General features: G+C 38.6%; 1 protein-coding gene across 17 annotated transcripts in view; it reads right to left on the reverse strand.

The window, feature by feature from the left end:
- Positions 1 to 16547, reverse strand: part of LOC106877701 (rho GTPase-activating protein 23) — a 372660-nt gene that overhangs the window by 81835 nt on the left and 274278 nt on the right. For all 17 annotated transcript variants that reach the window (XM_089357939.1, XM_089357936.1, XM_052970828.2 and 14 more), the window contains 3 exons: positions 2087 to 2273; positions 1326 to 1380; positions 1 to 714 (listed from right to left, as the gene is read on the reverse strand). The exon at positions 1 to 714 is cut by the window's left edge and continues 1000 nt beyond it. In XM_089357939.1, coding sequence (XP_089214065.1) covers positions 1 to 714; positions 1326 to 1380; positions 2087 to 2273 — 956 coding nt within the window. The remainder of the gene's footprint in view (positions 715 to 1325; positions 1381 to 2086; positions 2274 to 16547) is intronic.

The raw sequence follows: 16547 nt of genomic DNA on the forward strand, positions 1-16547 counted from the left end.
AGTCTTTGCAGACAGCCCAGGTGAGAAAGTATTTGCAAAGGAGGATAAAGATGAAGTGGTCTGAGAACGAGGTAACATTTTGTTCTCAGAGGAGATGGTACGTAACGTAGTTGAGAAGGTCTGCCGTGAGTCCTTGGCGTTGTACAATGGGCTTTGGAAATAGGACTCAGACCGGCTGACATTCTCAAATGATTCCCGTGATTGCAACACATTTTCACGAGATGTTCGCCTGCGACTGTTGCTGCCACTGCTTGACACATAAATATTATCAATACTATTAGATTTTTGCTGATCTTTCTTTGGTGGAAAATACAACCCAAAAGAGTATGAATCGATTTTCTGCTCGGAAGTTTGAGCAGCACGTTGCTCAAACTCCCGCTTCCGATCCAAAAATGCAGCTTTATTCATGTTATCAGGTACAAGTGGCTCCCTCTGGAGGCTAATTCCTGATGAGAAAGATGTTGACGTCACTAGTGGAGATGGATTGATTTCCTTGATGGTCGTTGTTGAGAAAATTGGATCAGAATGCTGATTCTCTCCAAATGTAAAGGAAACCTTTCTTTCTTTGACACGATCGGGGAGATAAACAGTTGTTTCCTTCAGAGCAGACTGTGAATGAACGGCGGGTTTCACACTTATAACAGGAGTTGAGCTGGAGTGACTGCTTATAAACGTATCTGCTGATGTTTGGTTATAAGCAGTATTCTTATATGCCTGGTCACGAAGAAAAACCAAAAATCAATTTCAGATAAGCATGGAGATTTAGTGGAAGAAATTAAGAAAATATTTTAGCATTAATTTTGTGTTTTAATTCTTTAGAATCAAAGCTTAATTCTTGTTTTGCTCAATATTTACATCAATACATGATAAATGATTGAGGCTTTGGTGGTTTTGATATGCAAGTGGGGTTCATATTTAAGTTTATTTCAAACAGTAATGGAAAAGGAGAATTGGTTCTTTGTAGTGAAGATTTAAGAAGAAATGAATGAATATAAAATTAGATTTTTTGTGAGAGAGAAGAGGAGAGGGAGAGATGGGGAGAGGAGAGAGAGGAGGGGAGAGGAGAGAGAGAAGGGGAGAGGAGAGAGAGAAGGGGAGAGGAGGGAGAAGGGGAGAGAAGAAAGAGAAGAGGGTGAGAGAGAGAAAAGAGGGGTGAGAGAGAGAAGAGGGGCGAGAGAGAAAAGAAAGGAGAGAGAGAGAAGAAGGAGAGAGAGAAGAAGGAGAGAGAGAGGAGAAGAAGAAGAGAGAGAGAAGAAGGAGAGAGAGAGAAGAAGGAGAGAGAGAGAAGAAGGAGAGAGAGGTTGTAAGTGAATGTCATATCTTACCATTTGCAGAATATCTTCATTTTTGGGGACAACTAGTAACTTGAGCGATGAATCACTGAAAGAAAAAAGGTTTAAAATAGAGAGTTAAATGACAACTTTTGGAGATTGGGGATTCACTGTATGTTTAGGGTCCACTGTCAAGAGCTCATTGTCCATTATGGGTTCATAGTTCATTTAGGGTTTCATACAAGGAGGACCTTTCTCCACCATAAACTAACCTTTATTTCAGATGACCTCTGACCCCAATTATAGGTTGTATATGAAATAAGGACCTTGAAAACACAAACCAGCTTCAGTTCTGTAGAGAACACTTGTGGCATTAATGTCTTCAAGAAAGGCATGCATAACATCACATCCCCATTACACTTGCTCTAACAACAGAGTTTTGTTCTTCATTGAGAGAAACGAGTATTTTTTTTCAATTGATTAAGGTCAAAAATTAGAAGAAATACGTGAGTAGGAAGGGATGGGTAATCTTAGTTTAGGATGAGTGGTTATAGTCCCTGGTAGGTAAAGAGGCTCCAAGAGATAAATGAAGGAAAATGGACATGAAAGAATAGAATTATTAAGATGGGAGAGAGAGAGGAAGAAAGATAAAGAGATGACCAAGGTGGAGAGAAATGCAGACAGTAGCTGCAATATCAGGTTACCGAGAAAGCAATCAGCAATTACAATTAAGAGGACTGATGAGGTTCTGACACCCACAGATTGATAGACTGTTGTTAGTAGTTTCTAAAATGAATGAAAAGCATCAATTTTACCTGGACTGTATGAGAGAGATAACTTGAGAGTAAGTTTTTCCTGTAACAGGCTCTCCGTTGACGGAGACAATTCTGTCTCCAGTATTTAAACCAGCAAGTTCTGCAGGACTGTCTTCTTTCACATGCTTCACAAAAATAGTGTCCATCGGCTCCAAGTCACTAAGCTTGGTGCGTTTGTGTCGTCGTACTGGAAAGAAACGAGGAAATATATAACAAAAGATCTGAGATGATGAAGGTTTCTTAAAAAACATTTTAATACTCTTTTACTCTTTTACCTGTTTCAGTCATTTGACTGTGGCCATGCTGGAGCACCGCCTTTAGTCGAGCAAATCGACCCTAGGACTTATTCTTTGTAAGCCTAGTACTTATTCTATTGGTCTCTTTTGCCAAACCGCTAAGTTACGGGGACATAAACACACCAGCATCGGTTGTCAAGCAATGTTGGGGGGACAAACACAGACACACAAACATATACATACAAAAATATACACACAAACATATACATATATACGACGGGCTTCTTTCAGTCTCCATCTACCAAATCTACTCACAAGGCTTTGGTCGGCCTGAGGCTATAATAGAAGACACTTGCCCAAAGTGCCACACAGTGAGACTGAACCTGGAACCATGTGGCTTGTAAGCAAGCTATTTACCACACAGCCACTCCTACGCCTAATACTCATATTTTTAATGAAATACTATTTAGCCTCGGGCCAGGCCGGAATGAGATGGTGGAATAGTGAAGTGCTCACAGAATAGTGTATTTTTGGTATACATGTCAGCATAACATGAAGTGTAAACATTCAGAAATAGTTACTATCTTTTCAAATCCTGCTGCATTTCACACAAAATTTTTGGTTTTGACAATCATCCTGGTGTTGAAGTCAACCTACCATTTTTGAGTTAAAAATTTTGGTTTGAAAAATTTTACTTGTATGTTAGAAAATGCAGTAAATTTAATTAAACAATACTAAAGTTGAATTGGGACCAAGTAGATATTGTTGGACAATGATTAACTAAAGGGAAGGCAAATAATCCAAGACTGAAAAGAATCTGAAACGAGTCGACACACGAGTTCCAATTCACTAAGATAGAAAATTGGTTGGTGAAAGGGGAAGGGAGATGTTTGATATGGAGGGTGGAAATGCTAACTGTGTTCCTATGTTTTTAGACTTCATTATGTAAATGGATAATATGGTAGGGAGAAATGATAACATTATGTTTAATAGATATAATGGTAATTCCTGTCATAAATTATGTTATGTTTTAATTAATTCTGAAAATATTTAACAATTGGAAGGAATTAAGAAACTAATAAATTTTCTTCATCGGTGTCGGGAACGTCATCAAAAGTTCTGACAGTAATCTTTTGATTTATGAACAATTGAAAATGGACATCACAGAATCAGTGACAACAGTCTCAAGTAGTTTGGTATCAAGTTAAGCATTATTGATCTCAAGGTAAAGGAAGTGGGTTCAATACGAGCTGAAATCTCATTATCTTAGATATTGTATTTTGTAAACATTCAGATGAGTACGTAAATCTCAGCAGTGACCGTCTTAATATAAAAGCTAGCAGTTAACCGACAGTATACACTGAGTTATTTCCCCTTGTCTAGAAAGATTTGTATTTTTCTAAATCTTAAACTTGTTCTTCTGTGTGTATCACTATCAACAGTTATATTCTACATTGTCATAGTGAGGTCGGGGGACCCCACTAACCCCCTTGTCTTGATGGGGGTGATTCAATGAACAATATATTGAAAATATGTTTTCCTGTCTTTTCCAACCACAGAGAGGTTTTAAAATGGCTGCCCATTGCAAGCTCATGAAGCACACTTGCTAGTTATATTAATAGTAAAACTGTATCTCTTGTGGAAATTGCTTTCAACAAGGTGGACTTATTCATTAATAACTAAATCTTTTGTTAACGGTGACACATTGGTGATAGGTGGGGTGAGATTGAAACAGTTGACTTGCCAGTACTCTTAACAACTTCATTGTATTTCTGCTCTGACTCACAAAACATAACACAAACACTTTGATGGTGGTGGTTATGATGATGATGATGATGATGAAGAACATGGTGACACTTATCCTCCTCCTCCTCCTCACTATTTTTATGTCTGTCTTCCATGCTTGGATTGGTCTCAGTTCTTATTTGGTGGGTAAAGCTCTTCTACAAAAGTCAGAAAGCCATGTCTCTTTCTGGCATCTCTGTTTTTGGCTTGGTTTCTACACCTGGATACCCTTCTTAACACCAACCACTTTACAATTCGTACAGAATGTATTTTATCATAGCACCAGCACCAGAGAGGGTTTCATGTCCTCAGCAAGGCTAAAAAGTTATCTTGATTTAACACTGCCTCAACTTGATTCATCAACCATTTTACAGGTACTGCAAAGATGAATTAACTCTTTCAGGTCCATATTTCTAATTGGGAATTACTACCTTTGTGGTCTGTTCTGAGAATAATCAAGAATTTGGTGAGATTTAGTAAAATTTTCAACTACAATTTGGTCGGTAAGACATAAAAGTTCATAAAATTTTTATGGAAATTTTTAACTTCAATGTGAACACTTTAAAATGGGAAGTTGTGTATCATAGAATCAGAGGTGGTGGTCATAGGTGGATTGGTATCTAAACTTACAATGACCTCAGATTAAAGACAGAAGGTCAAACTCATAACTGTAAGAATATTTAATCCTTTTTCTGTTAATTTATTGCTAAAGACAATATAAATTGACTTTGATAGGTAAAGTTAATTTGAATTCACCTGTCTTCTATCCAGGAGAGATTTACATCGTTTCATAGAAAAACCCATCAAAAGATTGAAGCTAGGCATGAGCCTGATGAACACAGAGAGCAAATGAGATGAAAATATTATCTTAGAAAGAATGGCTCTGATAAGGCTAACCATATTCCTTGAGGTTCTCAACTATAACTTTATGTATCTAGTGTTGTAGCCGATAGGGTCACTCCAGCTGGACTTTGGCCTTTGTAGTTACAGTTTCATATATATTACAGTACATCATGGTAGCTCTTATCAGATTTAGAAAGGGAAACTGTCAGTGAGAAAAGAAGTGATATTGTACAGATAGAGAAGGGAAGGGGGTATCTTTTCTATTTCTTCATCTTCATTCCCCGCCATCACACTCACAAACACATGCATTCTTAAATATATATACAGGTAAGTTTAAAATGTTACAGGTCAAGAAAAGTCAGCTTCTAATAAAATATACACATTAATTTATGTACTGGCTGCTTTTTACTCTGACTGTAAAAAAAACATTCACTAAACAATAATGACACACATACACACACTAATCTTTATAGTGGTTTATGTATATCTGCTACTACATGGTTGACAGCCTCTGTGTGTGTGTGTGTGTGTGTGTGTGTGTGTGTGTGTGTGTGTGTGTGTGTGTGTGTGTGTGTGTGTGTGTGTGCGTGTGTTTGTGCACGTGTGCATAACTGTGCTTCAGGAGTATACAAATTTGAGTGTCTATAGCTTTAAGTTTGTATGTATGGCTGTATGCATGTGTGAATTTGACAGCATACTGATGTGTGTGTGTGAATTTATATATACATGATAATGTGAGAAAGAGAAATGCTGACAACCATTGATGCAGTTACTGTGTGTATTTTCATTGAGTGTAGATGTAAAGCACTCACAAGGCTTTGGTCGGCCCGAGGCCATAGTAGAAGACACTTGCCCAAGGTGCCACGCAGTGGGACTGAACCCGGAACCATGTGGTTGGTAAGCAAGCTACTTACCACACAGCCACTCCTGCCCCTAATATATGAGCAAACTTGTTGTGGCAAGCGTCATTGAGACCCCTGTGGGATTGGAAGAATGGACTAGCTGGACTCTTATAAAAAGTAGCATATTGGTTAAGATGAGAGAAGAGGTCATAGAAGTCATTGAGAGTTCATGGAAGTCGTCCAGAGTTTGTATTTATTGGAGTATCATGTTTAGTGGAGGATTTTAAAGACCATCATGTGAAGACAGTTGTGTGTCTCCCTGCTTTGTGAAATCTGTATATCCAAAGTATAGAAGGATATAAAACATTCAGACCATGTTCACCACTCTCATTTACCAGGACCAGCAGTTTTGGGGGAAGTAGGGAAGATTATTACATTGACCCCAGTGCCCAACTGGTGCCTATTTTATCAACTTTGAAAGGATGAAAGGCAATGTCTACCTTGGCAGAATTTGAACTCAGAATGTAAAGCCAGAAGAAATTCCATTTAGCATTATGTTTGGTAAGCAAATGACTATACTGCCTTAGCAATAATGGATGATGATGATGATGATATTTTCTTTTATTTGCCACAGGGGCATTAAGTGAAGGGAACATTACAAAAACAGGTTACACTATGATATCAGCAATTATGTTATTTTTTTTTTTTGCATCATGGTTAAGTTCCCATAACCCTCCCTATTTTATTTCCGAACAATAACTGAGTCAGACTGGGTCATTGCCACAGAAATATTGTTGCTGCTGCTGCTGCTGTTGCTTGTTTGATGTAAACACAGAGAAAACAAGAGGTAATAGGTCAGATTTGGCCCATCATATGAATGATGACATTTACTGAGTGAACACATATATACATACTAAGTTATAGGTTGGCGATAAGTGTACGTACACACACACACACACACACAATAAAACCTTTGGCAGAGATTAATTCATAGATATTTGATCTGAAAAAAATGAGATCAAAGGTAAACAGTGAGTTGTTGGTAATTGTTGTTGTTGTTGTTGTTGTGATGGTGGTAGAGTTTTCTGGAGGTGGGGAGAGGGGGAAATCAGCAAAGTTAAGTAAACAAAAACCAGGTCAACATTTGAGACTTCATAGCGAAGATGGGTTTGACAGGTTTACACATAAGCACAAAAACAGAAAAGAAGGTTGTCAGATCTAGAGACTGGTGATATAACAGAAAAAGGTGGGGAGAGGGGAATTACTAGAGATAACCAGTCGTTTCTGGTTATAACAAGGACTGGAATATACGTACAAAGAGGCTACTTAGGAGGTTGCTTAATACATTAAAAAGAGGAGCCAAATCTCCCTCAAACCAAACCATACCGTCTTCAAAAAAATATGACCATCAGAAAATCTAATTTTATAACACTAGACTGACCAACAAAACATTGGACTGTCTAACAAAACATTGGACTGACTCCTGTGCAGGTGGCATGTAAAAAACACCATTTGAGCGTGGCCGTTGCCAGTACTGCTGGACTGGCTCTCATGCCGGTGGCAAGAAAAAAGCACCCACTACACTTTTGGAGTGGTTGGTGTTAGGAAGGGCATCCAGCTGTAGAAACTCTGCCAGATCAGATTGGAGCCTGATGTAGCCATCTGGTTCGCTAGTCCTCAGTAAAATCGTCCAACCCATGCTAGCATGGAAAGCGGACGTTAAATGATGATGAGTGTGTTTGAAGATGGTCATGGCTGAAACACTTTTGGTTATGGATCTGCTGGACCAGGAAGGAGTTCAATACAACTAGAACCACAACTGGGATGGCTGCCAATAGAGGAAGATTAACTGTTATGTATTACCAAGAAGATGCTAGCTGTAGTGGCCCCAGAACACATTGATTGACTAAAACCACTTTATATATATATTGAACAAGAGCATATTAACTGTGTTGGCACAGGGAATATATTGACCAAGGCCACTATCTGTGGTGACCAGTAGGAATGTATTGATCAAAGCCATTTAGCTGTGGCAACTGCCAGAGTTAGAAGCACACTGACCAAGGCCACTTTCACTATAGAGACTAACACTGAAGGAGATCCCTTTGTTAAAAAATTCAGTTAAATCTCAAAATGTGCTTGAGATAAATGCTTCCACAAAAGACAAAGTGCTCTAGGGTCATTTCTAGAGGGTTGCTATTTTTAAGTATTCTAGAGTTATTTCAGTGATTTATGTTATAAAGGGCTACAATTATTTAAATATTCATATTTTTTTTTGCAAGGGTCAATATAGAGGGTGCTATTATCTAAGGTTATTTAATTTGACCAGATTTTATGTGGAAGAAGAAACTAAAGAGAAGATCATTCTTCAGATCTTGAAATCATGTGAGTTAAATAAAGGAACAGAAACTGGAATCAAATCCTTTGCACATATTGGGTGGCTGGAGACATATACACGTAAGTGTCTCCATGTAATGTTAAAGAGATATTACACATAGTGTGTACCTGGTGGCTAGGAGACAATCAATTCTAGATTATAGGTGAAACAATCACTTCTAGATTAATTTGAGGCTGATTTGAAAATTTGGAATTTCCAACAAGGAGTAAAGAAAGTGTACAGAATATAGATATTTAATATGTATGTTAAATATGTATATTAATATACAATTTATAAAATTCCAAAAGATTCTAGTCTTTGGTAATTATGAACAGCACCATTTCATCCTTTTTTGAATCATCAGCATACATTACATTTATAGTTTTAACATGTATTGGTTATAGACAGTTGATATTAGAGAATACAGTGTGAGTATGAAGGAAAGGCAACCCTAATCAACTTTGTAGACCACCTGATACCAGGACTTGTGAGATTGGTGTAACTGAGCAATGCAATCAAATGAAAATTAACAATAGGGGACAGGGTGTGGAGAAATTTAGTATTTATTTAATGGTTGGGAATGGGACAATGGGGCAGTGCCCATGACTCTTTCCAGAGTTTCTGACAAAGGTGCGAAGAATGGGAAGAAGTTATTCACAAGTCCAGACACCTGGTTCACTGCTTGTTGCAGAGTGGACTCAGCTGAAGGCAGCCAAGGACCAGGTGGAGCAGGTGGTGTAAAAAGGAGAGAGAGAGAGGGGGTGAGAGTGTGAGAGAGAGAAGGGGAGAGAGGGGGAGAAAAAATGAGAGAGAGAGAGAGAGAGAGAGAGAGAGAGATATAGAGAGAGAGAACAAAATTCAAAATTTCAAGAGTCTGAATGTATGTTTAAACCGACATAATACAGAAATATTGAATTCCCTCACCTCCACACTCTACCGTCATTATTTTCAAAACACTGCAGCACTGTGAAGAACAGAAGAGACCATTATCCTTCTGATCCCTACCATCACCCACCTTTAGGAACAACAAGATGGTCTCTATATGGCTGACTGACTTGCTAGAAATAGTAGCCAAGCCTTTCTCCAATCACACCTTGAAAAAAATGAAATAGGCGCAGGAGTGGCTGTGTGGTAAGTAGCTTGCTTATCAACCACATGGTTCTGGGTTCAGTCCCACTGCATGGCACCTTCAGCATGTGTCTTCTACTATAGCCTCGGGCCGAGTGGGTTTGGTAGACGGAAATTGAAAGAAGCCCATTATAAATATATGTGTGTGTGTGTGTGTGTGTGTTTGTGTGTGTAGCTGGTGTCTTTCCACCATCGCTTGACAACCAATGCTGGCATGTTTACATCCCCGTAACTTAGCGGTTCGGCAAAAGAGACTGATACAATAAGTACTAGGCTTACAAAGAATAAGTCCTGAGGGCTCGATTTGTTTGACTAAAGGTGGTGCTCCAGCATGGCCGCAGTCAAATGACAAACAAATAATCGAATAAATGAAAAAAAAAATACATGTTAAGATATTTCTAGGTACACTGTAGTTGAACAACAGGTGGAATGGTCATGGTCGGAACACCTAATTATTGATCTGCTGGACTGAGATTGATCTGAGACTAAGCAACATTACTTATAGCCATTAGTACCAACTACTACACTACACATTATTACGTTAGATGATGCAGTCCTTGATACATCATGTTTGAATAAAAGATAGGATGGTCAGATCCGGAAGAGCTTTAATCATAGGTCTGCTGCATTAATTTGACCTAGGGACCAAACAGTAAGTTCCTATGATGGTATTTACTGTATTTTCAAAGACATTATTAGATGGAGACAAAAGAAGTGTGAAACATCTAGGGAAAGAGAAAACACAAATTGACATTAATGAGCAGAAAATTCATTTTTAAATACTGAAAGGAAACAGAAGGTTAAAAGCAGCAGAAAGTGGTAAAGTTCAAAGTACAGCAACAGCAACAACAACATTGTTTGGTAGTGAAATAATCGACCACATAAAAAACCCCAAAAAGAACAACAACCCAAGTCTGCGGAGATCAGCTAAAATTACTGAAAGTTGATGGATTATTAAAAACATCAGACAGTGCCAAACTTTGGTGACAAAATAATTCTTCTGTGGTAGGAAGTCACTTTACACTCACCGTGTGTCACCAGTCTGTGAAATATCACTTCTGTCCTATTTACAGGGACAAAAGGTTGGTCTGTGTATATAAGTAGGTGATTTAGCTGTACAGTGTATTAATAATAAGGTGGTGAATGATGTATATATATATATGGGTGATTTAGCTGTACAGCTTATTAATGACAGTAGGGGATAGATGGTGTATATATGATTGATTTAACTGTACAGTATCTTGGTTTTGAATTTTGGCAACGGCAAGAACAGCAATTTCAGGTGATACTTATTTTATTGACCTTGAGAGGATGAAAGACAAAGTTGACCTCGGCAGAATTTGAACTCATCATCATCATCGTTTGACGTCCACTTTCCATGCTAGCATGGGTTGGATGAGTTGACTGAGGACTGGTGAAACCAGATGGCTACACCAGGCTCCAATCTAATCTGGCAGAGTTTCTACAGCTGGATGCCCTTCCTAATGCCAACCACTCTGAGAGTGTAGTGGGTGCTTTTACGTTATACCGGCACGAGAGCCAGTCAGGCGGTACTGGCAATGGCCATGCTCAAAATGATGTATTTTATGTGCCACCAGCACAGGAGCCAGTCCAGCAGCACTGGCAACGATCTCGCTCTGAACACAAAAAGAGCGACGAAATTCCACCAAGCATTTTGCCTGGGGTGCAAACAATTCTGTCACCTCACTGCCCTCATTTACAATATATTAATGACAGCAGGGGGGGGGGGGCGTATAGCTGGGTAATTAACTGCACAGTATATTAACGACACATCAATTCAAACCCACCAATGTTGAGGTAATTGGGATTTCAGTGTTGCAAATAACATTTACAATTGTCTACCCTGTTTTGGGGATTACCTCTCCTCAATTAAAGGTAAAGTGGTGATTAATTAAAAGGTAGAGTCTTGATTATTAAAGGTAAAGACTTCATTAATTAAAGGTAGAGTGTTAACTAATTAAACGTAAGAGACACGATTAATTAAAAGTGTTGATTAATTAAAGGGTAAAGTGCTGATTAATTAAAGTCTCACTGGTGTGTTAAATATTTACTAAGTGAAGGCTCTAGTTTGGTTCAGAACCTTGTTGTCTCAACAGATACACATCAATACATAAAGCTGTTGGGTTTAATGGTTGATGGAAGTGAGGGGTGGCGATGGCAGTGTTGATGGTGATGATGATGATGATGGTGACAGTGGTAGTGATGATGGGTATGGTGGTAGTAGTGATGATTGTAGTGTTTGGTGGTGACTATGATAATGGTGGTGATGGTGATGATCATGATAGAGATTGGTAGTGGTAGTAGTGTTGGTTGCTGTTTAGCCCTAGGCTTACCATAAGAGAGCACACAGAACTACGTAAAAAGGGGTCCCAGTCAGGCGAGAGTGGTGGTATTAATAAGGATGGTGGTTTGTGGTGGTAATGATGGTGATATTAATATAGTTTGTAATGGTGGTGATGAATGTTGCCGTTTAGCCCCAGGTCAGCATTTATCAAGTAGATCTATGATCAAACATATTCAAGCCATGACCATCCCATATGTTTAGAAAAATCTTCACTTACATTTATTTAATGTCATATGAGATTAATGAATTACTGGTGCATTAATAGATTAATAAATTGGTGCTTTGTTTCAGTCTCGTGGTGGGATTTCATCAGGGGCAAGCAATCCATTTTAACTGTCCTCTTAAAGTATCTATGGACAATTAAAATAAGAACTCAGTCACTAATGACATCTCAACACAGGACTGAAAGTGGTCCAGCAGCTCAACCCACATCTTCTGTCCACAAACCTATTCTATATAAAGGCAAGGTGTTTTCATTATCTTTATACATGCAACATGGGTTAAAAAAATCAATAGATTCTGTAGTGTAACATCGTATAAGATTAAAGGGTCTCATTTGAGGGCAATTTGGGTGCTATTTCTAACAGGTCAAGCATCCATGTAGAGGCTCCTTCACTGAGTAATAACAGTACCAGTTATTTGTAATACTGTTGACCTTAATCTTAGTGGACGGGGAGGCATCAACATTTGTGGAGAAATCATTAAATAACTCTCAATGTATTTAATAAATAGAGCATCAGAAGGCTCTGTAGAAATAATCAATATCAGTCTTGACTAATATATTTTAATTATTTCAGAAAATATGGGTGACAACTCTGGGCATGTTCCAGTGTTATTGCAACCTCCTCAGTGAAACAGACTTGCCAAAGTATCGTCTGAAGAATCCCAAAGTAAATATACAAGACTATTTAATGGTTGATCTTGGAAACTAGCAAGAAACTCAAGACTAACCCTGATGAATATGTTCTGTAGAAAAGGGAACACTTTGTGGGAAGAAACTGTCTTCCCAAAAGTAGAAACATGTGTGATATATTTATTGTTATCACATTAGAACTTCAAAAATGTCTGATGGGGGGAGGGCGCAGATGGGGGGAGGACGCAGATGGGGGGAGGGCGCAGATGGGGGGAGGACGCAGATGGGGGGAGGGCGCAGATGGGGGGAGGGCGCAGATGGGGTAACATTTAGCAATGCATAATCCTAATAAACCACCACCGCCACGCCACCACCACCAGTTATATCACTGACCTATATTGCCGTCATCATCATCATCACCACCACCACCATTTTTATACAAGCGACACATGCATACCCACACACTTACCACAGCTGTTACCACTACTGAAGGTGTTGGATGTATGGGAAATAGTAGAGTTGTATCTGCTTAGATAACAGAGCGAGGAGGAGGAGGGAGTAATGGTGTTTGGTGTTTTAAGATTGTTCGATGGAATTTTAGGTAAATATCAGTCTGCTGTCATTGCTAGTATGATTTGTTGCTCTGTGAAGATGAGGCAATAATTACATGCCTGTTAGTCTATATTGTAAACTAGGTGCAAGAATGGCTGTGTGGTAAGTAGCTTGCTTACCAACCACATGGTTCCGGTCCCACTGCGTGGCACTTTGGGCAAGTGTCTTCTACTATAGCCTCGGGCCAACCAAAACCTTGTGAGTGGATTTGGTAGACGGAAACTGAAAGAAGATCGTCGTATATATGTATATGTATATATAGATGTGTTTGTGTTTGGCCCCCCCCAACATCGCTTGACAACTGATGCTGGTGTGTTCACGTCCCCATAACTTAGCGGTTCGGCAAAAGAGACCGATAGAATAAGTACTAGGCTTACAAAGAATAAGTCCTGGGGTCGATTTGCTTGACTAAAGGCGGTGCTCCAGCATGGCCGCAGTCAAATGACTGAAACAAGTAAAAGAGTAAAAAGGAGTAAAAGAGTAGTCATTAACAGGTGGGGGTGAATATTATCTGAATATATGTTTGTTGTTGAAAGATTGATGGACATAGAACATGGTGATTGAGAAAGGTTGGGGTATTGGGTTATGTAGTAAGGAGAGAGATGACTATGTGAGGACAGGGGTGGGTATCTAATTGGAGGAATACAGAAGATAAACAAGCAGAGAGGCAGGTAGGCAGGTAGATAGGTAAAGCCAATTAAACCTTGAAATGAATGTTTACATTAGGTATGTGACCGCTGTGTGATAGGGATGTGACAGAAACAGTGATAGGGACCAGTTACAACAAAGGAAATATTGTCTTAACAGAACCGGAGAAAATTAATGTTGCTGTTTTAGATAAACAGTGACAAACTTAGCAAGAACTAATGCACCTGGGTTAGTGGTTAAGGTATTTGGCTCATGATCATAAAGTCATGAGTTCGATATCTGGCAGGGTGTTGATTCCTTGAGCAGGACACTTTATTTCACATCGCTCCTGTTCACTCAGCTGGCAAAAACGAGTTGTACCTGTACTTCAAAGGGCTAGTCTCATCACATTCAGTGTAACAGTGTATCTCTCTGAGAACTACATTAAGGGTAACCATGTCTGTGGAGAGCTCAGCCACTTCTATGTTAATTTGACAAGCAGGCTGCTCTGTTAATCGAATCAACTGGAACCTTCATTGTCATAATTGACTGAGAGCCAGGCCATAGCAAGAATTTCCAGCAATGCCAATCTTGTTTGACATCAACATTTGACACAACCAACAAAATATTCTTGCTGTGACAATCTTATTATTAATCAGCTTTTTTTATATCTAAGACAAGTACATTTTCCAGCATACAAGTTCAATTTTTCAGACCTAGATTTATAGTAAAAAAAAAAGGTAGGCTGACTTATACACAACAACTTTGGAGAACCAAAAATTCCATATGAAATGCAGCAAGATTTGGAAAGGCTTGAATGTTTACACTTCAGGCCTGCCATAATGGCATATAACAAAAAATCTAGTTACCTGTTAATTCTCTTTATACTTACTTAGTGTTTATATTGATGTGCAATTAGAATCATAAATAAAGGTAAATAGTAAAAATCAAATTTGAAATAATTAAACATAATTTCAAGAGAAAACTTATTCATTTTGACTTTTTTTCATCCTGTGGTGAAACCTTCCATTTCCCTCTGTTCTCTGTGTATGCTCTGGTGATCAGATCCATTCCAGCCCCGATGAGGTCCCAATTTCTCAATAAAAGCTTGTGACCGGAAAAGGCGGGTTGACTTATAAGACGAGTATAGATTACCTTAACTTATACACAATATGTCAACTTGTATGCCTGTAAATATGGTACATTACGCAATGTGTTTTTAACACGGTGAAGTGTAATTTGAGAGAGATTTGGCTGCTACTTCTAGAAGGGTGACAGACCACATTGGCTCAAGAAAACAAATGTTAAGATGTGATCAAACTGATTTTATGTTTAATTAAAGAAAAAAAAATTAGTGTTATATTTTTATTAAGAACATCATCACCGTAATCGTTATTGGAACAGCGTCTGTGTGTCACTGTCACATGGACAACAATCCAGTGTGTGGGGCAGGACTTAACCAATGAAGGCTGTAAGTTGTCATAAAATATTCCATGGTGGTGGTACCGCCGCTGCCACCGCTACCACCACCACCACCACCACCACCACCACCACCACCAATACCACAGTTGTTGACGATTTCAGGAGAGATGGCCTTTTCACACTCAACCATCATTATCATCATCAGCATTACTGTTATCATCATCATCATCACTTACCTTAGCTTTGCAATTAACCTTATAACTCAGATTCTCGTCATTATTATCGTTGTTGTTATTATCATTATTATTATTATTACAATTTATTTTTCCACTACCACTGCCACCACCACCACCACCACCATCATCATCACCATTGCCCTATTATATCTGTTGTCCCACTTCCCAGATGACAGGATGTAATTTTCTTCAGTAGAGTTGTGTAAGTCAATCGTTGCCATCACAGCATCTGTATACCACCACCACCACCACCACCACACCACCTCTTCCTGCACCATCAACCAGACTTATCTGAAACATTTCAACTTCCTGCAAATGGAACATACCATATATACACACACACACACACTGCTGCATATATAAATATATATACAGACAACACTTAACATACATGCACACCATGCTTTTTATACACACAAACTGCACTTCATACACACACACACCATATTTTATGCAAACACACACACACACACATCAGGCTTTATATATGCGCAAACCACATATTATATACATAAACCTTACAATATATACACATACCACATGCTACATTTCATATACACAGTCTAATCAAACAATCTACCATAGATACCCACCAATTCTACACTCCCACCTCTATAGACATCCTCATTCTTCTCCCCTTCCATACACATTAATGTAGACAGGCATATATATGCATACTTACAGAAACATATGTTGACAAACACACAAACACACACATACATACATTCATGTACACAGAGAGACATATATAGACACCTATACATGTTGTTCAGGCAAGCATACTTGCACATGTATACACAGGCAGATATAGTCACCTACATGTTATACATGTACACAGACAAACAGAGTTACATACATATAGACAGATAGACATTCTCAAAATAATTCAACAGAAAATATGTACTGGAAAATAATGGGTTTTGAAATCAATGGTGGGTGAGATGTGGTAGTAGTGGTGGTAGTGGTACTGTGGTGGTGGAGAGATGCAGTGGCAACACTGTGGTATGATAGTTGTGTTGTTGTTGTTGTTAGTGTCTAAGTGAAATACATGTTTCAATGAACTGACAGTTGAAACACTTCAGTTTTTCTCAAGGCTTAGTACAAAATTTACTGAGTTTATAAGAAAAACTACAAC

The sequence above is a fragment of the Octopus bimaculoides genome, chromosome 9 (genome assembly GCF_046866305.1).
Source record: "Octopus bimaculoides isolate indiv1 chromosome 9, ASM4686630v1, whole genome shotgun sequence".
In the NCBI taxonomy this organism is placed as follows: Eukaryota; Metazoa; Mollusca; class Cephalopoda; order Octopoda; family Octopodidae; genus Octopus; species Octopus bimaculoides.